General features: G+C 39.3%; 1 protein-coding gene across 2 annotated transcripts; it reads right to left on the bottom strand.

Annotated features, from left to right (window-relative positions):
- Positions 1-1296: 1296 nt before the first annotated feature.
- Positions 1297-18642, bottom strand: LOC106934103 (integrin alpha-6). 2 transcript variants are annotated; one of them, XM_015013789.2, is made up of 26 exons: positions 18357-18641; positions 10723-10850; positions 10234-10313; positions 9810-10071; positions 9473-9604; positions 8957-9170; positions 8665-8858; positions 8473-8570; positions 7657-7784; positions 7490-7579; positions 6823-6884; positions 6505-6674; positions 6285-6428; positions 6084-6199; positions 5766-5922; positions 5594-5677; positions 5425-5504; positions 5234-5311; positions 5054-5156; positions 4758-4925; positions 4312-4407; positions 4122-4232; positions 3570-3668; positions 2854-2979; positions 2616-2687; positions 1935-2071 (listed from the first exon to the last, which is right to left on the bottom strand). In XM_015013789.2, the coding sequence occupies exons 1-25, from the start codon at positions 18536-18538 to the stop codon at positions 2619-2621; spliced, it is 3171 nt and encodes a 1056-aa protein (XP_014869275.2). In that variant the 5' UTR covers positions 18539-18641; the 3' UTR covers positions 1935-2071; positions 2616-2618. The 2 variants fall into 2 exon arrangements, with proteins under 2 accessions (XP_014869274.2, XP_014869275.2); XM_015013788.2 differs by lacking the exon at positions 2616-2687 and having other exon boundaries at positions 1297-2071; positions 18357-18642.
- Positions 18643-25636: the final 6994 nt, after the last annotated feature.

A 25636-nucleotide genomic window follows, 5' to 3' on the forward strand; every position in this document is an offset into this window, starting at 1 on the left:
AATATTTCTGAAAAAAATATTCTGAATTTCAGTTTGAGGTTTTCCCAAAAAGCACATTATTGTACTCCTAAACTATGTCCTACCTGCAGATAAATATTTGTATTAAATGAGATCTTACTAAAGTGAAGAGTTGTGCCATGTGTACTGTTCTGTGTACTGGTTGTTCTGTAGCTAAAAACAAAAAGAAACAAGCCCCGAGGTGCTGAAGAAGAGCAGTAATATGATGTGAAGCCAGTTCTCTGACACAGACACACGGGAGTTGAAGAGGCTGCGCCTGGACTCGCCTGCACCTCGGCCAGTTTTGTTTTTAAAGCTGCAGGTCCAGCACTGGAGGATAGAGACATGTGAGTGAAGCACAGTGTCCTGCATGGTAAAACACATTCTTCAGTCAGTTTTAAAGTCATAAGAAATGCCTGATCTTAGTTTTTACGGAACTACAGCAATGATTCATTAACATGCATACACGTGTCTATGAGTTGATGCTTCTTTGCAGTATGCCCATCATGTTCCTGTATTTCCAGTTTAAATCTACCAGTTTACTTTGGACTTTGGGTGGGTTTTGTAACAAAAATCTGTTTTTACATTTTTGTCAAACCCTTTTTTTTTTGTTTTTTTTGTTTGGCAACTTCCACTGCATCCAGACGTTACCTCTCAAGAGAAACAAGATCTCAGATGCTCAGACCTGTTTTTACCCGTCATAATATTCTCACTTTCATAGTAATCACCATGCGCTCTGACAAGTTCATGCATTCCTCAACCTTATTCAACCTTCCAACATTTCCAGGTCTCCCAATGTAGTGTTTACCATTTGTCCACAAAGACAAGTGTTAACACCATCATTTGCCTTTATCATTTCTCTGCAAAGACAAATTATAAAAGTTTTAGTAAACATTAAATATATAACCATGTCAGGCATATCTGATATACAGTCCCTGGCCAGTTTATTAGGTTAGGACATGCTGCTCCTCCTCAGCAAACCAATATTTTTTGTCTTGTTACTAACCTGAGTGCTCGCAATCAGGGTTTTATGTTTTGTTTTTTTTTATTACAAGAGGCCTTTGTTAAAAAAAAAAACCTTTGGCCAATTACAGGAAGACTGGTGTTAACATAGTAACCATTTCAATATGTCGGTAGGCGGTCAGTTGTTCAAACTGCTGATCTTTTTTTTTCTCCTCACTGGACAAATTTTCCCGTTTGATCTCGCATCTGAAGCGAAAACATATTTCTAAGCTTCCCATCGTGGATATTGTGAGCTACAATAATTTTGAACACAACTGAGCAAGAAAAAAAAAGCTGTAAAGTAGTTAAAAGTATTTATTAAAAAAACAAAAAGACATTTAAGTCCCTGTCACACTTTCCATGGCGCCATGGTTTTTGTTGTGGCCTGGTTACAGTTGTCAGCTTGCACTCAAGATACAGAATATGTACAAACAGAGGCAGAGGAAACAGGCCAACCACTGGGACAGACTTAGAGGACTGAGGTGAGGGGGTATATATACAGAAATTATTATTTTTGTGTTATCTTTTGGGAGCATACCTTGCATACCTCTTCAAACAAAAACCAAAATATTCCATGCAAGAATAAATACAAACAGTTCAAGTCATTCAAATGTACAAAACACTATGATAAAAGTTTATAACTTCCATTATTTCTAGGCGTCACTGAATGAACCGAATAAGCTCAAAATGCTTAAGAGGCAGCTTTTGAGAAAGTCCATCTCATACATTTAGCTTAAGAACATCGAGGTCCCTTAACGACAGTGTTTGATTCAGTCCTTGAGACTTATTTTTCAAATGATTTAGTTTTCTATCTCAACATTACAAGTCCTCAATGTGCAAAGGCAGGGGCAGCAAAAAAAAATGGGACTCTGCTGATCCATCAATAGGTGATAGATTTTTGTTGTTGTTAGGAATAGTGTTCCTTGTCATGCCATGTCGTCATCCATGGCTTCGTTTCCAAGTTGCCCCAATTGTCTTTTGCAGAATGTACCGCTCTCTCCTCCCGTCTGATCCGAACAGCGCTGTAACTGGGAACCTTGTCCTCGTATTTGGCACGATTAAAAAAGCCGCACTGCGGACAAATAGAAGAATATCGTGAAATTATTTGTAAGAAATACGTTTTGACAACCTCCAGAGACAGCAAAGCAGATGCAGATTGCTGCACAGCATAATTAAGTTAATCAACTAAGAAGTATGTTGATTTGACTGTGCCTACTTCTGGAGAAGGGATCTATTTAAATAGCACTGTTATTTCAGACAGAGAGCAAAAAACACCTGCAGACCAAGTGACTGCATCTTCAGAGGCAACAAAATGAGGAAAAATAGAAAAGATCAGTGAGTGGAGATAATCTTTAAAGCAATAGGTAACCCAGTTGTTGCGTGTCAGCCATCACCTTGGCCATGCAAGTAAAACCATACACATATTACCATGTGTGAAGACCTTATTTGCATAATTTATTTTGCAGACACTGTGATTCAGCGCCTATATTAGTATATCTTTCGCAGAGCCAGAATTGCCCACTGCCTCATTTACTGGAAAGAAGCGCTTTTACAGCAAGACGGAGCAGGATGGAAAAAGTTGAATATCTGACAGATCCAATATGTTACCCTCTCACTTTTTATGCATTTGATGTCAGCTTCTCTTTTTCTGATGGGTCCTCTTTATTCTTTTTCTCAAAGACTCCACACTGGAGAGAGGCAAATCGTTAGAAACGTGTTTGATCACTTTACCTGCAGTCGCTCTGCTCGTGGTGTTAGCAGTGCAACAAGTGTAGAGCATTCAAATCACACACGTACATGTGCAGAATGTGTTTAATACGAGTTAGGACAGCGTGAACCGTAGCTCACTTTTACCTTCCAAAGAAGGAAAGCCAGCAAAGCCAACAGCAAGAGGCCGAGTAGGATGGACAGCACAATGATCCACCATGGCACTCCTCCGTACTGAGCAGAACGCCTCTCAGGAAACACGGTCAGTTTCACCTGGAAACCAAAACAAAACAAATAAATGGAAAAAAAAAAAAAAAACCAAAAAACATCAGTGTTATTTTAGTAATAGTAGGTTATCTAGGCGAAGCAGCAGATACTCTTTAAAACATTACACTCACTGTTCTATGCTTTCTAACAATCTTACGTATTGCATGTAATATTCACTTGTCGTCTTCTACTCCGCTCATATTAAACCAATTGACGAAAACTTGTGATACATCTGACATTTAGTTCTTTGTTTCGGATATATTAGCAAAATATTAGTAAAATCTTATTTAACTGCGGAGCGGTTTGCAATCGACGATCCAAGAGCGGAGAGTTCTTGACCCTTCAAAAATATTTCACTATACACTGCAAAAAAAAATAAAAATAAAATAAAATATATCACATCTCTAATTAACGAGAAAGGACCGGCAGCTGTGGTTGCCAGAATTGTGCCGTATAAACATGGTAAAATACGTATTCATATGGGTTTTTTAACAGTATTTTAGACGTTTTATGGAAAACTGAATGTAATGCAATAAAAGAAAACTAAATAATGTTCCTGGTTGTTTTATTGCATGTATCATAAAACATGTTTGTACTGTTGTCTCGGGGTTCTTCAGCATAGTATTTGTCGTCGCGCTGCCAACGTGGAGAGAGGCCTTTACCACCACCTCCACATGGTGGAACTTGGGATAGTCCTGTTTCGAGAGAAAAGAGGGGGAAACACTGACTTCAATCCTGTGTTTGTTTGAAAAACACATTTCCAAGATAATTTAACACAGAAACGTTTCTTTAATTCAGTCATTGTCTTCACAGTCCATGAAAACTTCATATGACTACAATGTGACTTAAAGTAAACATGGTGTTTTGTGTGAAAACTATAATAGTTTGACTTTGAAATCTTTTAATGAAAGAAGCACATTTAAATTCAGTTTGGTCATGTCACATTTTCTTATGTTGGTATGTTTGGTATGTCAACCTAGCACTCTTTGCTTGTGCAATAACACAAATCTACAACCATCAACTAAGTTTGTTAAATAACACAAGTTAATTGTAACTATGTTTTTTGTTTTTTTTCAAGAAGTATTTATGTTGCAGCTCATCTCAAACCAACGTGAAGACGTTGAGTTAGAACGGTCCATCCTGGTTACCTCTATAAAGGTGCTATTCCACAGTCGGGAGTTCAGAGTGATGAGTGCGTTCCTGTCCAGGCCCCCCAGAGCGCATCTGATGGTCACACATTTTGCTGTGCCGTCACATGACTGTACACACACAGAGCAGAGTTATAATTGAAGCTTTCACTCTTAACTTGTGGAGGAAAAACTGTCTGTGTCTCGTTACCAAAGTTTCCTTGTTGTGATCTAGGCGTGAAAAAGCGTAATCCGTCCTTTCCCCTGTGATTTCTGCTGCTCTCCTCTTTCTGGTTTTAACTGGCTCCTTAAAGCGAAGCAGGAGATCAATCAGTTTTCTGCACATTTTAAAAATACCTGGGTCGCATGAGAATGTATTCAGTGCTCCTTGAAAACTGATCAAATTAGTTTCCTCTAGAAGTCTTTTAATTAATCAATAGAGTACCAGTGTGCAGTTTCGTTTTATCTGTACGGTTAGAGGTTTGTTTGATTCCTATTTGCTGCAATGGCAGATGGAGGGAACAGGAACTATGTGGGAAGACGGTTTCCTTTCACTTTACCAACTATGCACTACTTTCTAAACGTTTGTCAAGCTTACAATGGTAACATAAAATATTTAAGCGTACGAATACTAAATATCTGAATATATTTACTCACCAAGTTCAGAAGGTTCTCTTCGTTGGGCGTGCATTGTATTCGCTCCACTCCCGTGGAGCTGATCTTCATCAGGTAGAGCAGCCATTTTTCATACTTCGTAGACTTTGGCCACTCTATTTGGAGGGTGGCAGTTCCGAGCTCTGTCAGTCTCTTTCCCAAGTTGACTATCTGTGATTGGTTGATGAAAGCGTTACTCTCCAATCCAGTCAAAAAAGAATGTCAGCTTACGAAGTCAATTTGATACAAATACAGATTGTGTACACAGCGTGTGTGAGAAGCAGCTTCTCTGCACTCACCCTGAACTGGAACGCGACTGCGCTGCCGACGTCGCTTTCGGTCTTCATGGCCATCTCACCTCTGACGTTCCCACTGAAGTAAACCTGAGACGGCTGGACTTGTCTGGTGGGGATGTCGACGTACAGTTAGTAGCCTGACTCGGTACAAGTAGCCTGACTCGGTACATCAAAAATCCTTACCCCGACAAGGACATCTGCAACACAATGGCCACCTTAGCCTTTGCTTTCACGGGCATTAGGTTATCCTGGTTACTCGTCCTGTAAAAGTTCACACACTGGTCAACTGAACATCAGATTTTTGCGAACTGCTGAATAAGGAAGCGAAGTCAGAGACGTTCAACATTTGGTGAGAGGCAGAATCGGGTATTTACGTTTTTAGCACAAGTTCGACCTCCAGTTCAGAAGTGCTGGCTGAGATGCCCGCTGTACCCAAAATAAGGTAGAATGTCGTCTACAAACACACACATCAAATATGGCATGTTAAAGAGTTTCCGATGCGCTTAAAAGAAATTAAAAAGTTATTTAAACACAACGTCTTACCTCGGAGTCACGTTTGAACGGGTTCCCAAGCTCACAGTCAGCCATAGATCCGTTTTTATTTGCTATGCAGGTGATTTGCAGCTTCTGCAATTGGTAATAAAGCACACTGAGAACCAGAAACCGGGACCCTGGTGTTGTATGACACAGAAAGTGCTAAGAGAGCATGCAACACCTCTGGTGAGACACGGTAAGCAGAATAGGTCAATGAACTGGGGAAGTTAGCAGTCACAGAAGCTTCGTATGCGTCGTCTCCATGTGGATTGGTCACCGTCACCTCTAGGGCAATGTGTTTTTGGCTGGTGAATGAGAACACTGGCACGCCATTCTCCCTTTAAAACAAAGTCCTTTTTGAATATATGTCCTGATGACCTTGTGACGTACACAGTTCCATCGATTGCACTGTATTGTCTCTCTCTGGCGTTAGGGTTGTTACCAGAAAGCCACTAGAACAATCAGACAACGTGAAAAACAAGAGGGAATATCCGCTTACATGTTCAAAGGAGTGAATTCATCTACATCAGTCGTTCTGTAGACGTAGCGATATTCTATCATGAGGTTGCTCTGACACACATTATCGTTGCCACATCCCTCTTTAATAAATTCCACCTGCAAACGGGTCACAGTTAAAGTGCAACGTTACAGACACATTCGATTAATTCACTTCACACGACGGGTTTCTGTAGAAAAACACCTTCTTTCTAGTTGGCTGGGCATCGTTGGCGTCAAGGGCGGGTGAAAGCTGAGGAGCTTGGGTCTGCCTGCGTTTACGTTGAGCGTCTTGAATATTCACAGAAACATCAATGGGGATTGCACGCAGCTTGTCTTTAATATTTTCCTGCGGGAGAGAAACATAACGCAAAGTGATTTCCAATCCAGGACGTATTTTATCACAAATCCGAAAGTAAACCTACCTGTATAGCAAGTTGACGTGTAAAACATTGTTCCCTTCCTTTTGTGTCCATGGTAATGGTCCCTTTGTATATATAGTCACTATCAGAGTCAGAAGGCTCTGTGAAGATTGCTCTCGGTAAAAGATTGGTTTTCCTCCGGTCAGCATCCGCCTCGAGAGAGTAACCCACCGCTTTACAGGACAGGAGAGAGGGTACAGAGCGCAAGATAAATCAACAAATGACTATAAGTTTGGTTTCAGGGTTTTGTTGTTTGTTAAAAGAAAACACAAAAACATAATACAGTTTTGCTCAAAGCTGCATCAATATTTGTCAGCTTACTTAGTCTTGGAGCATAACTGCTTGGGTTAGCAGTGTAGGTGAAACACGTCTTTACTTTCAAGCTGTAGACACAGAAAAGTTAAACCACAATCAGAACCAGCAAACATCTGGCAAGCACATTGTTTTTTTAAGATTTAAAAGAATAAAAAAGCATAATAGTTAAAACCTAGTTTGAACCCCAGGCCCAAAGGTATTTTTCACAATCAACAGATTAGTTGTTGACAGGTGACAGTAGGAGAGTCTGGCATGAAAAGCACATTCATGGATAATTTCCTCTTCTCTTTATTTTTGTCCAGACAGCCAGTAGATGAAAAACATATCTCTCCTTCTGGGAGATTCCTGAAATGTTTTCAAGCTACACATGAAGACTCACCAGTTTACAGATTCTATAAAAAAAACTTTGCTGTCATTTGGAAATAATTTATTCTACTTGTAAAGAAAAATAGAAATGGGGATTCTCTGTTTTACCATCTGATTTTCATGAACCCCAAATTGTGTATCATACTCACTAGGGAGAGAGATGTCCTTGTTTTAGTAGATAAAGAAAAATGAAGCTTTTGTTCAAAACAAGCAACCTTTATTTTTCTTTTTTCTTTTCAAGAAATGGGGTTTGCGGTAAGTAAAGTTCCTCCACAGACTGAAGGAGAGACAAACAAGTCAGCCGTACCAGAAAGTGTTGCCACAGTTCTTCTGGCTGAGGTTGATTCTACTTGGTGAAAATGTAATTTTCTTCTGGATGTTTACAACCGGTCTGGCTCTGTGAAGAAACAACAAACAATCTGAGCAAATACACTAAGCGGCAGTCCATCAGTGTATCAGCTTTGACTTTCTCACCTGTAGACAAAGACAGAGTCTGAGAGGGATCCAACGGCCAGGTCTGGATACGAGTTCTTGTCCAGGTCCATGTTGCCTGCTAATGAATAGCCAAACTGCCTCACTCCAGCAGACTTGCTGGACAAAACCTAAAACACAAGCTTTGTTAATAAATGGGCTGCCTACTGGATAAAAAGACATCTGCACTTGGTGTCCAATGGAAACAAAATACTAACTACGTTGTTTTGAAGACTAAAGACACGACGGTAGGTTGAACGGCAACAGCAAAGTCGGTAATTCAGCATTAAAACATGGAAAAAATAATATGTTTTAAAATGCGAAACAAATCAGATGTGTCTTGTTAAGAATTTAATGTAAAAAAAAAAAACACTGATGTGGACATGCTGACAAATAAGCTGAACACATTTTCAATAGTCTCAAGAGTCACTTGAATCAAACAGATCGAAACCCAAAACACAGAAAGAACAGACTGACATCATGGATTAAAAAATTCACGGTGCTGTTCACTGTCTTGTTTTGTAAGTGTTACTTATTTGACTGCGTCATGTAAACTTATAACGACAGTAAAACAATCTTAGATAAAGATACAATAAATGTTGGTTAGATTTTGTCACGATAAAAACACTATTTTTAACAAATATCATCTGAAATATGATGGTGTTGATAACTAGTAATGTCTGACCTCTGCTCAGGCCAGACATTTTTAACTCATCTCTGTGTTTTTCCTATTTTTTGATTTTGTGAGTTTACCGTTTATAATTCTGTGCAGTACTTTGGCTGCTTCTGCTACGAAATACGTTGCACTATTTTACGTACCTGTGATGCCTTGTCTGTGATTTCTCCTCTGGCTGATCCATGGTAAATGTAAACTTTGCCTGCACCGCTGTCTTCATGAGGAGCTCCCACTGCAAAATCTGACAGCAGGGCAGTAAGCTTCAACGTCTCACACACGCACACGCACGCACGCACGCACGCACGCACACACACACACAAATAATGCCTCCTTACCATGGTAGCCGTCCTGGTTGATGTCGCCAAGGTTCTCCACGGCGAGGCCAAACATAGAAACTGCGGGTCCATCTATTCTTGTTGGTGTGACTTTGTTCCAATTTCCAGCCTTGTTGATGTAAACGTAGACAGCTCCTCCAATCTCCGAGTCCTTCTCAAAGTACTGAGGGGCTCCAACAACTATGTCGTCCCAGCTAACGAAGAAGAAGATCACAGACTCAGAGGAGTACAGTGAAATTGTGGACAGTGAGAGCAGACGTTAAGGATGTGTTGATTAACTCTGCACTCTTACCCATCCCCGTTGAGATCCAGCACAGTCAGGTCGTATCCAAAGGAGGAGGCCAGGCCCTCGCCTTTAAGGATGTACTCCTTTTCAAGGATCCTGCTTAATTCCCCACCTTTCTTTAGCAGAATCACTGCTCCACTGAAATAAGCTCTGGGAGCTCCTGCCACCACCGTCAGCTGACCCTTGTTGGTCAAAGCTTTTCCAGAGTCCAGAGAGAAACCTAAAACAACCAGTTTATGAAATAATTCACATGAGAGGGAAGTAAGTTGGTAACATTGACATATTTGGTGTTGCTGCAGCATCATATTGCATTATTCATACTGCTGCCTTTTCATCTTTCACATTTTGTCCCAACACAGCCATTTTAAAAAAATTATATTAATCTATTTTATTAGCAGGTAATGTGATAGACCAAGGACAGGATACTCCTGGATCTAAAAAAAAAATCCATAAAAGTGTCTGGTTGAAACATGGGAAAATGTGGAAAAGTTACATAGGTGTAAATATAACTGCGTATTTTACCCATGTAGCTGTTGGGAGGAGCGGGAACCAGATCAGGCTTCTTCTCAGTCTCATCTCCTGCCTCAAATGGTCCATCGTCATAGATGCCCATGTCTATTAAGGTGTCGTTCTTTTGTTCCAATCGTACCACGCCTTAAAGCAGGGGGCGGACGAAGAAAAGCAGAAAAAGATGATCTTACTTGCAATCAAAATTTGTCAAATTCTATCTATTTCTCTATCTAAGCGCTTTTTTATGAATCATAATGTCAAACATATGGCACAGCATTTAAGTGAGTAGCAAATTCATCTGTCAATAAAACCGAGCTTCAAGAAAAAGTATGACATAAATGTGAGCTACCTTTCCAGTTGTAAGCTCCAGGAGCCCCGAAGATGAAGTAGTGGAAGTCCTTGTCGAATGTAGCAGAGAGGCCCTGCTGGCAGGAGCCGAACCTTTCGTGGCCTCTGTTCCGGTTGTTGCAGAAATGCCAGCTTCCGCCATCTTCACTTGAACTGGGATCGATAGTTAGGTCCTGACTCAGCACATAGCAACGGCCAATGATGTCGCGAGATTCATGAGGAGAGTTGACGTTTCTCTGCCGCTTGTAGCGATGGGCGCAAGTCTGCCAGGGAGAGGGGTTAGAAATGAGGACGGATAAGTTGTTGTCTTTAAGAAGTGTGTTTTTGCGTGTGTGCGTGTGTGTGCATGTGTATGCGTGTGTGTGTGTGTGTTAAGTTGGTTTATCTCAGTGTGGTCTAGTGTGATGACGAAATGAGATACTTACTAAAACTTTGCCTCCTGGTCCTTGACTGCTGACTGTCACCCCCATCCACTGGTTCTCTTTGTTTTCATTTTCTGAATCCTCTATGAAAAGAGAGAAAAAAGACGAGAGATGGACAAAAAGTTTATAACAAAGCAAATCCAAAAGTGGGATATCTTTTGATGTGTTGATTCCACAGACTGAGCTTGTGAGTCAAGTACAGTTTATGATTAAAATTGGTTTATTTTACAACCCCTAAAATGTAATGCAATAAAAGCATGAAGATATTAGGGTAATTATTTTTAAAAATTTCAAAGGGTGATTCTCAAAAAACTATAAATCAGTGAGCGAAACGAGGGCTTATTGACAAAGTGAATTTACTCATTTTATTGATTTGGGAGAGAAAAGTAATGTACCAACATATATTAAGGAGACTATTAACATTTTTTACGCATTTAATGATCAACCGACTGTATTTATAATTCCCTACGTGTGTGTAAAGCCTTATCTTACCGTTATTATCAAAGACAACTCTTGAGCACGCATCAGAGTTGGAGCTCATTTCACATTTGTAGATTCCTCCTGTCACATTAGATTTTTGACCATTCAGTGCTTTGGCTTGTGGCGCTCCAACCAGTAGTCTGCAATAAACACACAAGCGTGAATACAGTTTATTATTTTTATAAGTGCAAAGCAGTCTCTTGCATTCCCCTCTTCCATGTGTCAAATGGTAGTCAGGAAAAGAAACAAATGAGTGAGAGTGCTCTCCTGTGGATGGCTGAATCAGGGTTTCTACTGTGTAGAAGATTTCACATGCACACATACAATTCTTTGTATGGAAAATTGTCCCACTCATGACTACAAAAACAGTCAAATACAGTGTACTTTGGCTTTAAATAGCTGCAAGTCCTGATATTACTTCAAGTGATTTTAATGAGATGCTAGAAAATCACCAGATGCACAGATAATGCAGATGTTTCTACACACTACTGACCAGGTGCCAGAAAAAAATACTGCAATCTTCCCCCACTTGCAAGAGAAACAAATAATTAAAAACATTTCATGAGCAATATTAAAACTAGAGGAGCACCACGCAACTCTCTTATTATGGTAGCTTCAGCTTGTTGGACTTCCAGTGTCACTTCACGAAGGCCACAATAACAAAAAGTAATAATTGTTACAATTACAAAGTAGACTTCACAAACTTATTCTGCTTTTACCAATGCTATTTAAAAAACTGTAAGTTTTTTTTAATAGCATTTAATACCTGATCCAACTATCATTACCAGGGTGATAAAGTGGTACCATTTTTTGAGCGTTATTTTGTAATAATTATTGCAATAATGGTATAATTGATAGCGAAACATACTTTATAGTCCTTTTGACATTTCATCTGACTAGATATACAGTCGGATCTCCACAAACAGAAAAACTGCTTGGAAAATTATTACCATAACGCAATACTGGACCATGTCTCCTTGCAGCTAACAATATCTGTATCAAATACACAAATCACATGCTTAATGAACAACTCTCAGTCTATGGACACATATTCGTCACCCTTCAAATGATCTTTGAAGTTAAGCATACAGTCTGTGCACCAGACTGTCTTCATTAGATTAAATCAAATAAACTGTTTTTAGCTGGAAAACAATGCATCCTCAGAGAATCTGCTGAGAATGGCTGTACAGTAGAGCAGCGACCCACCAAATGCGATTAGCATGTTTGCAACACAGACCTAACTTGTCTACTTTTCAGTCTGGGAGATATTAAACTATTTATCTACATTTCAGAGAGCATAAATTATGATAAATGCGAACATACCGAACACTCAGAAGAGTTAGCAAAAACAATAAATCCTTTTAGGGAATCCTTCACATTCTGTTAACAGTCCCTTTGTATATTTAAATATACATTTTAGGATTTGTTAATTTTGTAAGACTAGGCAGCAGATAAGCGACTGCATGTAGGAACATACTTCTTTTTTTTTTTTGCAAAACAGACAAGTGTACAATGTTTATCCCATTTCTCACCACTGGATGGGTTTGGCCTTGTGTCAGAACCACACAACTATAATTTGTGTCCTCATCCACCCATCATGTGTCCAATCAAACATTTTTCTGAATTGGAAGCAGGAACTGTGTGAGACTTGAAATTTGATATCACAGAGGCTGGAGACAATTCTACACATTGAGTAAACAAACAGGAATTATCCTGGACAATCTGAGAGATGTGGGACGACAGACGGTGTCTACCTGGGAGGGGAGAATAATTAATGGGAAAAGTGTCAGATTAGATACATGTTAGTAGAAGAAAAGGTCAAAATGGAGAGCTGTTTCTTTCTGAAAATCTATGGCAGCGCAACTTAGATTTGCATGGCTGCCTGTGAATGAATCATAAGACATCCAAAACAGGATCCACCAAAGTAGAGATTGAAGATTATAACTTAGCAGCCACAGAACCTGGGAACCTCACAATGGCAAAAATCAAACTTTAATTCCTTTACATCGTGATCCCAAACACAGCAGCAAATTGACAACACAAAGTTTGGGGGAGGGCGTAAAATGACATGTTGCAACATCTCAGTCAAAGTCCAGACTTCAACCTGATTGAAAAGATGTGGCAGGGCCTCAAGAGAGCTGTGCGAAAACAAATGCCCGCAAGCCACAAGAAACTGAAGCAATGCTGGGCAACAACTACCCACAGCAATGTGTGAGAATCATTAAGTCATATGGAATAACCACTTGTAATTCCTGCTAAAGATGGTTCTATAAGCCAATGAAAGATGGAGTGTAGTTTTTCCAATAATGGTATTAGCAGCTGTAGAAACTTTATTTCTGCATGGGCAGGAATCTTGTTTATTACGTTTGGTATGTCAAAAATGACTCAACATATTCTTAAAAATCTCCCAAGCTTCAGCTGCATTATTATGCAAATTAAAAACAGCTACAGTCACAAATTACTTCATAAACATGTAATTGTTTTATATGTCATTGCATAATTCAGAACAATAACTTATGAAAAGGAACGGAGGCTGATGCCAACAGACACGTTGCATCTTCATCAGCACACAAGGCTTCGAGACAAAGGGTTGAAGTGCTGACAAGATGTGATAAAACTGACCCACTGCTCCAATGACAGCCACTCAGTTGCTTATCATTTACCACCAGCAGAGGCAGCCCTGAGAGGCAGGCTTTGACCACAGGAGGAGTGTGTTTGGGCCCAAGTGAAAGCAGGCCTGACACACACAAACCCTAACCAGCCACTTTATGAGGCGCCCTTGTTAACAGGGAAACAGCCAATCCCACAGCAGCCACTCCATCCATTTACACATCAACATTACGAGAATCAGAATCAGCTTCTTTGCCCAAGACTGAGAGGAAATAAAATGAAGGATAAAGTATTAGTATGCATATGTATGTACAGCCATTTTTTATGTTAAAAAGTGAAAAATGTCGACTGTGGCCATAAAAATGTGCTTATTTTGTTTGACAGAGGAATAGATGACTGTTCAGTCTGTAAGGTGATCATCGTGTCCATCAAAGAGGCAGCCTGCAGGAATGAACTGTCTGTGTGGCAGCTGGTTTTAGCAAATCGCATACCGTAGAAAAAACATTTCAGGCTGTTTTTTTTTTTTTTTTTTTACATTTCATTCTTTTACATTTTGTGCACCAACATTGTGGAACAGTCTACTTCCAGATGTTTGAGTCACAACTGAGGATCCATTTGCTTAAAATGGTGAATATAACATGAAATGTAGCCTTTTTCTGTCATAACTTTACCACATTTTACTTGTTTTTCAATTTTTTTTATGTATATTTTTGATTTTGAATTTTTATGTTTTTAAATTGTAACTTTAACCTCATTCTTGGTTGCAAATTTTCAGTGAAGCACTTGATTTAAAGATTTTTTTTTTCCTTTTTTTAGCGTATGTTGGGAACCTTTAGGTTTTTTTAACCAGTGTGCTCATCTTCTAATCACTGATTGCACCATGTTAATGCACCATAACACAATGCTCTAATCATCACAAACTGATACCTACATGACAGTGAGTTTACTACCCCTCCACCTCAACCAAATCTCAATTCAGTAGAGCACCTTTGAAAGGTGGCGCAACAGGAGTTTCATTACCATGGATGTGAGCAAGACAAATCCACAATTGCTTGATGCTATCGTGTCAATAAGGACCAAAAGCAGAGCTTCGAAACACCTCGTTGAATCTTGAAAAAAACGCAGAAGCATGTACTAGAAAGTATCGTCTGATAAAGTGATTACTTTCAGAGGCGGCAGCAGGGCACAGACTGGCTCCAGTGCCCACTGGAGAAACGTCCTAATGAAAGAGGTATGCTGTTTGCATAACAGCTGACTTTCTACCTTCTTGGACAGAGTGTGTTGCTTAGCAGCATCCTGTAGCTCTCTATGAACTGCCAAATGGGTTGCAGATCCGCAAATCCATGACAACAGTTACCCAACTTTCCCCTCTGTCTGCATTGAGTTTGCTGGATTTGACAGGCTGAATAATAGCTGGGTTTGGTGCCCAGATATCAAACTGATTTACAGCCTTTTCAACATTCCTGAAGCAGTTACCTTCAGCTCCTTCCCCTTTGATGTTAGATAACCTTAAATAACCGGAGGCCACGGGGACGGAGGCCTAAATCTGATGCTCGTGCTTCTTCTTTATCAAATACACAAGCCACATGCTTCCACATATAACGCTAACCTCAGCACAAACATTCACGGTACCTCCCAGTTTCACCAACTGGCTGCGTTGCTTTCTCCTCTGTCTAACGGCACATTATCTGAGCGCTTCGTGCTTCTTGCTCGTCTTCTTTCTTCCTTTAATTATCAAACACACGTGCGTATATTTACAGCACCCTGCACCCATACAGGTTTCCTCCTACCCTGAAGGTACAAATGAAAGTCGTCGTTTCAGGAAATAAGAGACCGTGAATTGATATAAGTGTGACCAAGCGCTGCTATGAATGACAGGCAATGAAAGGGCTGTGACTCACCAAGCACACCCAGCTGTAAAACAAGCCAACACTTAAGCATACATGCTGTTGCAAAAGACCTCCAAGAACACTCAGGGGGGAAAATAAAAATAAAAAAATTAACAGTAAGCATAATTTAACTATCTTTCTCCTCTTCTTAGGTTTAGGATGCACAAAGCAGCACAGTGAGAGGTCGCTAAATATGATTAGTGCTCAGTTGCAACATGCGATTGCACCATTAAAGCAGCATACAGTGATACAGAAAATGACACATATCAGAGATTACAGTTTTATAACAGTAACATGAGCACCATGCACCATTTCAGTAAAACAACCCACAGTAATCTGACATATAGTTGCATTTTCAGTTTAGCAAACAACAATAGTTATACTGCTCTTTTAAAAAAACAATCTTATGAGAACCAGACAAAACTCCAAGATTGATTTTCGTCCCAGACAATAATAATAAACACCGTCGTGAGATGCCAGAACAAGCCGACGTTTGGCTCGTTTCTCTCCAATTTAGCGGATCCGTCTGCGCTCAGTGGTTTAGTATTTAACTTTATAACCTTAAGGGTGTGGGGGGAGGGGGGGGGGGGCTCGGTCTCATGCTGGTGACCATGTGTCTTTCATTTAAACACAGATTGGAATAATCTGTGTTTAAATGGAATAATCTGTGTTTAAATTCTTTTACTGCAGCTCGGTAAGCTGCAGTAAAAGAATATAAAAAATGATACATTTGACATGAGATAATTTGAGAGCTTTAGACACATCTGAATGTAAACAGGTCAAAGGAAGTTACACCGGGGGAAAATCTGTCCTGTTGTTCAGACAGTGGCAGTTTTTGATAGGAGCAATGCGGCTCACTGACCAGGGCGGGGCAGCCTGGGTGTGGCCTGTGTACTTGAAAGTTGGAGGGGTTTTTTTTGTTTGTTTGCTTTGTCACTTGCATTTTTCTGTTGTACATATTCATATTACCACAATAGCAAGGTGGTATTCCCTGAGGTTGTGCAAACAAGGTAAGAAAATATGACGGTGCACTGTATTTGCCTGAGGTTGCCATCGGATTTGCTACTATTTTATCCATATTTTTGGATTTGTAGATTCTTATTTGGGACTTCCACAAAGGGTAGTTTTTTTTGTTGTTTTTTTTTTCATTTTAAGGTTTTAATTTGACTTTTATCCTGTGCAGTTCTGCCGAATAATTTAGAAATCTGTTAGTGGGAATGTGTGAAGAAACAACTTAAAATGAAAGCATTCCCACCCTTAAATAAATACTTTGTTGAAGCAACTTTTCACCCAACTACTGTATCCAAGGTAAAAGTCTATCAGCATGTCACATCTTGACTCACTACTATTTGCTCACTCTACCTTGCAGAAAGTTTCCTAATCTGTTAAGATTATCAGGATAAATCTCTTGCCCGCAGTCATCTTTCAATTATTTGGACGTACACTCAGACTCACTGTGATGCCGAAAATGAAACCTCTCAACGCTTTCAGCTTTCTAGCAGATACCTGAAGGTTTCGGGGTCCAAACTGGACAATGGTTGGAAGACCTGATCATTGTATGCACATAAGCAAAACCCTGCAACATTTAGATGTATTCCTTGTCATACACATGTGAATTAAATGTCTAAACTGCCTCACTAGCATGCAGTCAAGCTTCACAGAGTTATGTTAATGAGCTAATATTGAAGCCAGGTGTGTTGAAGCAGAGAGACATAAAAGTTGCAGGACGCCGGCCCTTAAAGAGTGAAGTTTGAATTTTACGACAACTGTGAAATCAAGAAAGCTGAATGATGCCGTCGGATTAAAAGGCGTTTCAGCAACGTATTTGTTTTAAAGGTGTGTACAGTTATGCAACCGGGTTTCTGCGACTTTTTACACTTCCCTTCAAACAGATTTGTTAGTTTTTATTTGACGCATACAGGATATGTGTCATATTAAATGCGGAAAATGTTTTTGAAGAATTTAGCAGTCCAAGCAACAAAAACTTGGCATTGTTACAGGGGTTTGTCCTGTTTTGAGAGGTGCTGTACTCTGAAAAAGCAGATGGAAAAGCCTGAGTATTGATCATTTCTGCGTTAAAAGCAACGACTAAAAGCATTTTACGCATTATTCAGACATGGTTTGTACTACTCTCTGTAAATACAGTCTGTCTGAAATGTTCAAAACCTGCATGTATTACATTAACAAATGAAGATCTCTGTTCACAGACAAATTAAATTAACTTGACAATTAAAATATATAATATCAATTAGCACACTTTGACTATTAATAGTGTTTTTCAATCCTTACTAGAAGCACATTTAGTCTAACTTTGAAGGCTTTCCTCAGATACTGAACATACAAATAAAATACAATATTCACTGTGGTCCAGATCAAATAGATTATCTGTTGTGATTTCTGGTCACACCCAGCATCTATTTGAAAGCAAGTTGAATTTAACAAAATCTCATGCTTCGATTGTTGATTATGTGTTTCATGACTTTGTACCTTTTGCGTTTTTTATGATGTAAACCACTCTGAACTCCCTTGTTGCTGAAATGTGTTACACAAATAAACTTGAGTGATTATGCAGGATAACTGTTCAAAACTCTTCAAATTTTCTCTAGGCAGATGCTTATAGTCTCTTTTTTTTTTTTTTAAATGGCCTCATCTAAACACAACATCAGAAGACAGAAGAGGGGTAATGCGCAAGCGTATTGGAAACCTTTGGAGGAAGTCCAATAAAAACTGATAATGAGTAACCTAGGGAAATATTAACAAGTGCATACTTGGTGTTTAACTCACGACAGGTGCTCAAATGTACAGAAGGAGCTACATTAACGATGGAATGCGGCGGGTTTAAAGACATTCAGGCGAAAAGAAAAAAAAACTTTTAACAACCTGTCACATACCTGAGCTCACATTACTGCGTTATAGCACTCTGTTGATACTTAATTGGCTCCCAGGCTCGTTTCTAAAACGAGTTCATTGGCCCTGAAGACACTTCAAGAACCTAAAATAAACTAACTTCCGTCTAATCTGCAGTGAAGTCTTAATTACATGGATACTAAGAGTTATTTTTAAATAAAAGAAGAAAAAGACGCAGTTTAAACTCGTAGGACGCCGCAAGCAATGGTGTCCCTCTAAGACAAGACATTGTTTCCTTACATTCTCTTGTCCTCCGGGTGAAGCTGCCGGTGCATGGCGAGAGAGAATCCGAACAGGCTGCCTGGGTCCCCGTCTCTCCTCAGGACGTCCTCGGTGTCCAAGTTAAACGCAGACAGCAGCCCGCCACATGCCAGTAACAAGGCGAGCAGCCGCAGTCCGCGGGTGGTGTCGTTGCCCTCCATGAGAGAGTGCAAGTTCCCAGACGAGAAGAAAGGTGAGTCTTTGGTGCAGAAGGTGCAGAGTGCGACAGATAGGGACTTGGAGGGCTGGAGTGTAGTCCACAGGCAGCCCCTCCTACTGGTCTTTCTGCCACACTCACCAGCCCACCACACCTCAAAACAACAAAACAAAGCGATACAAAACGGGAGGAAACGACAAGATTTAGAGTAACTTATTTTTTCATAAATAAAAAAAAAAAATCTGAGCTTTGTGACAAGCATGTTGTAACTCTTATGCTACTAGATGAATTCATTTCAGACAACATCTAAACAAAATCTACATTTGTGTCATCTAAGTGTGAATATAGTGTTTCCAGAGAAGGCCTCAAAGTACGTGTGAGTATTAATATTAATGAAGAAACAGCAACATTAAAGACAAAGGAAAACAGCGGACAGGTGAGCAGCAAAGTTGTTCCCGAGTTTAAAATAGAGTACTGAAAGATTTAAATATCTACCAGAGAGCTGCTCAGTCCATCGCCCTCAGGTAAGATCAGGTAAAGGGAGCATGAAGAAAAACAGACAGGAGAACCGTCTATTGAAATAATCCGTAAAGAGGGTTAGTCATAGACCTTTATTTAAGAGTGGCAAGAAGAAAAGATAACCATAACAACGCTTAATGCTTTGAGTTTGGGACACTATAAACATGTGAAAGAAATTGCTCCAGTCAGATGAAACCAAAATGAAACCTTTTTTTTTATTTTTTAACAACATCCAAAATACTATTTGGAATTTAAAAAGTAAAAATAATTCCACACATACAGTGTTGACCTAACTCTGTTTTGTTCTGTATGATGTCAAAAGTCCAGACATAAATCCAATTGAAACTCTACAGCAGGCCTTGAAAATTACTGTTGCAAGGTTGTTTCATTTCAATCCGACTGGACTTCAGATATTTAGCTAAAAAGAACGGAGAAAAACATGCTATCATCCTCGACAATCTTTGGGAAAGAGTCCAAGTTCGACAAGACATTGTCCATGTGCAGCGACTGAAACAGTGCTTCAGATTACACTGGCACTATCAGACAGTAAATCTCCTCCATGTAACACCATAGTAAAGCCTTTAAACTCCCTTGGAAACGGGCATAAACACACGAGTTCCACGGCAGAGAAAAATGCTGGCAAAAATAATTTGCACTCTTGTTCTGATTGTAGCCCGCATGTCCCTCATCAGACATTTATGTTGCTCTGGATGTTCATTTTGCCATAAATACCAATCTGTACTCACTTCCTCTGGAGAACAGTCGCAGAGACAATGATCTAGAGTGGAAGTGACAGAGGTGAGAGCGGTTCAAAGATTTAATGTTGTAATAAATCTACATCAGATTTAGAAGTGCAGAAGAAACAACCACCCTTTAAATATTTAATGCTCAAAATGTGTCGCTCTTTGAAATAACAATCCCCATTGAAAAATCCTTCGAAACGAAGCATCGCCATAGCTGTCACGTCGCCTCTTTAGCATGCGTGAGTCACCAAACCAGAAGAAGTGCGATTATTAAAGAGGGCACAGACCAATGCATTTAAGAGAGTGCCTTCACCAGACGATTTCCGAGGCATTCCATTAGATGCTGACCCAAAGCAACACAGAATTTCAGCGGACAACGCCGGCTTTGTCTGCACAGAGAAAGAGGGCAGAGAGAAACAGGAGAGGGAGGAAGAAACTGCCCTCACATAGTTCTATAAAAGGCCCAAATAATTGTGGAAAAAGGCACAGCAGAAAACGAAAAGGTCAGAGGAGGAATGCGGTCCCCCTGCACAGCTGTTATCTACTTAAGTCTTCGTTAACAGGATGAGATTAATTTAGTATCGACCCGTTGGAAGTTCAACTTCAAGTTGACTTCTGACTTCTTATATTAGATTCCGGAAAACAAGGTCCATTTGATTCATATTTGAAGACTAATGAAATCAGAATCACACACACATTCTTCTTGTCCCCATTAGACAGATGTCCTGATCATTTCAAAATCTAATTTTTGTGGTATTCCAAAGTCTGGAGACCACTTACCTGTTAACTCTGTGCTGGCATTCAATCATGCTTGCCTTGCAAAAGTATTCACGTCCCTTGAAGCTTTTCCTTGACTCCAGTCCCCCTAAAGAAAATCCAGTGCCAATAACCAACTTAAGAAGTTACCTACTTCTAGAGTAATTTAATCTCATAAATGTTGCATTTCTCTGAAGGCCTCAGAGGTTGATCAGAGAACATTAGTGAACAAACAACACCATGGAGATAAAGAAATTCAAGTTCTGAGCAGGGTTAGGTCATAAAGAAGTATACCAAGGTTTCTACATTTCAAGAATCACCATTCAGTCCGTGAGCTTAAAAAAACAGAACCCTGAAAACCTCATGCTCTCTGTGAAACATAGTGGTGGCAGTATTATGTCGTGGGGAGGCTTTTCTTCAGCCTGGACATGGAAGCCGGACCAGACAAGCCATTGACATTGCTTTCTTGATCAGTCAGAGGTCTGATCTGTCATTTTTTGGTGGGAACTGAAGAATGATGCATATTCGATTCCCACGAAGATGCATCATTAAAAACAGTGACAATGATGATGAGAAATACATTTCATTCAAATTTATCAAATATCCCATATCAACGGAATATTCACTGTGACAGAATGAGTCCAAAACGTCAACAGTGATCAAGTCATTATTCACAAGTCATTTCTTTTCCTATAGAAACTAAAGCTTATTATTTTACTCAACAGCAAATTATGCCACTGATTTCCACTGAAGATCGGAGTCATGTACTCCCCTCTCCATACAGCACGTTCTGCAGCTGAGGAGCCCAAGCATTCCCTCAGATGCTGAAGAATAGCTGTAATGGTGAGAGCAATCCTCTGACACACAAAGCACACAGGACGGGGTGGGGGAGGACGGCAGCGCCCGGACCTGCCCGATTCACAGCCCTTTATTTGTCCTTAAAGCCGCAGCTCAGGATAAAGTCAAGAAACTCCCCTGAGGGTGGAGCACAGTTCACTGTGGGGTGTTTTATCAACTTAAATACTCATACTGAACTCCAAATCTGGACTCTTTCACAACTAAGGCAAACTAAAACGCAGCACTTTGCCTGAGTTCTTCTCCCTCACCTTAGTATTTAAGATATCTGGCAAAAGAAACGAGTGAAACACCTGAGATTTGAAACATTTGAACATGAATCTCTTTCAGAACATACATAAATCTGGCATAAGACTGCAAGGCACTGACCAGAGACAAGCTGAGTGTTCTTCTGGGTTTCATACTTTGAAACGTTGAACTGTGTCAGTTCAAAAACAGTAGCCGGCTCTTTGCACTCTTGCAGTGTTTTTGTAAGAACACCAACTTAAGGTGGCAAACATGTATTCTCTATTTCGACATTTCTAAAGCCAGAGAAACATTTCTGCAGAAGGGAATATATATCCCTTCTGCATTCATGTGAAAGTTTGTCTGTATAATCATGCTTTGACATTTGCTTATCAGGTCAGGATGTTTGGCATTAATACCACACCAAACATTGTGAGTGTCGAACGGATTAGGGTGTGTTATGCACAATCAAACAGAGTGAAAGTGGTTTTATCAATTAGCAGTTAGGTGAAACCTAATTTACATCCTGCCTCATATCACTGTATTGATTCAATATGATAGAAGATAAACAGGCTAAACTAGAGATTTTAATGAGCGCGTTGATTACAGTTGACATAAAGTAACTGCAGCTGTCTGGTCTAGTCTGGTGGTTACCACAACACCTTCAGTTCTTTGTACATTTACCTTGGGAGTTAACTGTGTCTGTGTGTGTGTGTGTGTGTGTGCGCGTGTGTGTGTGTGTGTGTGTGTGTGTGTGTGTGTGTGTGTGTGTGTGTGTGTGTGTGTGTGTGTGTGTGTGTGTGTGTGTGTGTGTGTGTGTGTGTGTGTGTGTGTGTGTGTGTGTGTCCCAGCCCTGGCCAGGGGATGTAACGCGAGATAGCTGTTGTTGTTGGGCTGTGCCTCAATCTTAATGGGCCCAGGTGTAAAAAAAAAAAGTAAAGTAATCTGACTGGTTCACAAAGTGTAAAAGGTTCATTTGGTGAAGGAAAAACACATTCTAAGAAACAATGTTACTGAAAAGATAATGTTTGTTTCATGTGTTATCAGGTGCATTGTCTTTATACCTTATCTTCTCATACATGTGCTCTTTAATCTTATCTGATTTACAGGGAAGTCATATTGCTATTGTGAGCTGTGCTCTAGTATTTAGAATAATGTGGGGGGATTTTCAAAAAAGAAACATTTATAATCTAAAATCTGCACAAGATGCACATTATTAGATGTCTTGCCAATCAAAAATGACATACATGTATGTTGCAGAGTTTTCTGGAAGAGTGGGCTCTCTCTTCTCCTTTAAAGTGAAAGGGGTTCTAGAACATCATGAAAAGGTCAAACTTTATTTCTCTGATTTACTGCTTTACTCTGACACAAGGAGTGTCCACCCTACCCTGAAAAATGGCAGTAATTTGCTTTGTAACAGAAAGATTGTATAGTCAAAGAAGTCAAGATAGATGTTATTACAAGGCCAAATGTCCCTGTTCAAAGGCATTATTGACTAAGCATAATGCATCTTAGCTCTGATACTTGGTAGCAGCTGGAAAGCAAAGAAGGGTGAAAAGGTTAAGTTTGTTTCCACTTTTTATGTCCACTTTTCTCTCAACTAGTGTGTTTTCTTGTCATTAACAGCAGCAATACCATTTCACTGACTACTGAGCTCAATAGTAAGTCAGTCTTCAGCTGGGTCACATATTCCAGGGAGTAAAATGCAGAAAACTGGAGGAAGAACATTTTATTTTAACACACTGTTTCTGTTAGCCAGTAGCAGTTTGCATTAGCATAAAATCCAGACATTCTCCATTGGATGTCACTTTTCATTTTGAAAGTAACTTTTTTTTACTCTATGTTCTATATCAAAATTTCTCAGTATAATCCAGTCTAAAATATGGGCAAATTATATAATTAACAATTATTTTAATACAAATATTAATGTGACCGAGCTTGGTCTTCTTCAGAGTCTTTGTCTGCTGTTTCATTCATAACTGAATCAGTTTCAGAATCTCAACTGTATATTGAATGACATATTTAGCAAGCAGAAATAAAACAAATAAAACATCCATGTGTGCATTTCATCTACAGATTGAAATGCACATATGGATGTTTTTAGGATTGACAAGAGAAAGATTAAACCCGTTATTGTAGTTGCAGAGAGCAGGAATGCTATTCTGACAACTGACTCTGACATGGCTTCATATTATGTAAAAACATGACGAGCTTCTCCAAGGTGATTGAAAGGGACTGTCTTTGTTTGTTTTTTTTACTAGGCAGTTTATTTTTTCTCCTTTTGTAAATATTAACTTTTTAGCTTTTTAGCTTTGCAGTTTATTTCTTCTCTTATCCATTTTTCTTCTCTACTCTTCTTTTCTTTGTCAAAATGTGACACTATGACTAGCAGTAAGTTGGGTGCACAGTTGTTTTTGCAATCGGCTTGTTAAGGTAACACAGAACAGGAGCATATCCCACAGCAGATTATGACTGATGAGGACCAAGTCCGGTCACAACAGGCTCATCAGTACTGATTTTATTCTTTTTTTTTTTTCAAACTGTCACGTAAAACAAAAGGATTTTATCCTTTCCAAAGTGCCATTTTTATAGCCACTGCCTGTTTTACAAGTGGGATCTTTTCAATTTTGATGCTGAAAGCACAAAGTTTGATGCGTGACCCAGACGTCATGCATCAAAGAAGCTACAATACCATTTTGTTTAGCCCTGAGGAACTCTGATTTCTACCGTGCTTAATGGATTATTCAGTCAGACTCAGCTTTGTGCGAGAGAGATCTGCCTGAACAAGCCTGAAGATGATGCATCACTTCTTTGATACTGCAGCTTCACACGCCCTGGTGGAAACCAGTACTTTCCACTCTTCACTGTAAAAACCTAGGCAAATTAAACATCACACAGAGAATTATATTATCTGAGCTCATGGCATTTCTTTATCATAAGATCAACTTAATGTATATTGCAGCAAATCGAGATTTACTAATCCATGTTTTGAACACATTTCTTCTCAGAATAGACTGCGATTTTGTACAAGTTGAAACCCAAAACTCAAACTGTTAAAGCCAAAGAAAACACCATCACACAGATCATTTATTACACAAAACCTTTGAAATTAACAGAGAGGTTGCATGTTCTTTTTACCACGAGTACATTTGTGCCACAAAACTTTTTTTTTTTTATTAAAAATTAGTTTATTTAACTTTGAAAAATTATGTAACCAATCAAGGGAAATGTGTTTGGTTTGGGTAAAGGATTTATATATATATATATATATATATATATATATATATATATATATATATATATATATATATATATATATATATATATATATATATATATAAGCTGTAAAACCTGTTTTTCTCTAGTCCAAAGAAAAAGAGGATTGCACTGAGTGCTGTGTTCCTAGTGAACATTTAAGTGATGTGAATCTTTAAACAATAGAAACAACAAGGCATAATTTATCAGTCTCTTTGGAGCAGCCTTGGGCAATGCATACCATCCACTCACACACCCACACACCCACACATGCCCACGCGCACACACACACAGTACATGTAACACAGCGCTCCTGTTCATAGTTTGGCAAGCTGCTTTGGTTGTTCAGGATCAAGAAGTTTTTCAGAGGAACAAAGACTCACACAGACTGAAAAGATATAAACAGTTATCACGGCAACACAATGGGAGAGTAGATGAATTGCTTATTCCAGGAGCTCACAGCAAGATTTACACTGTACTAAGACTCCAGAAATTTCAAATTCAAAGTCTAGTTCATTTTAAACCTTGTAAATATCAGAGAAAACACCCCATGCTTGTCTGCAGATCTCAGTTTACTTTTTTTTTTTCATATCCATGCACCCACGTTTTAAGAGTTTGTTTGCTAGAACATGCGGGCCAATTTTAAATCCATGCGTACATATGTTTAGTTAACCTAATTAAGGAGACTTATCAATTAAATCTAACCTAAACTAAAAACATACAAACAAATGAATGCAAATACAAGAAGA

Source organism: Poecilia mexicana, unplaced genomic scaffold (genome assembly GCF_051168715.1).
Source record: "Poecilia mexicana isolate PSO_F unplaced genomic scaffold, ASM5116871v1 scaffold_17, whole genome shotgun sequence".
Classification (NCBI taxonomy): Eukaryota; Metazoa; Chordata; class Actinopteri; order Cyprinodontiformes; family Poeciliidae; genus Poecilia; species Poecilia mexicana.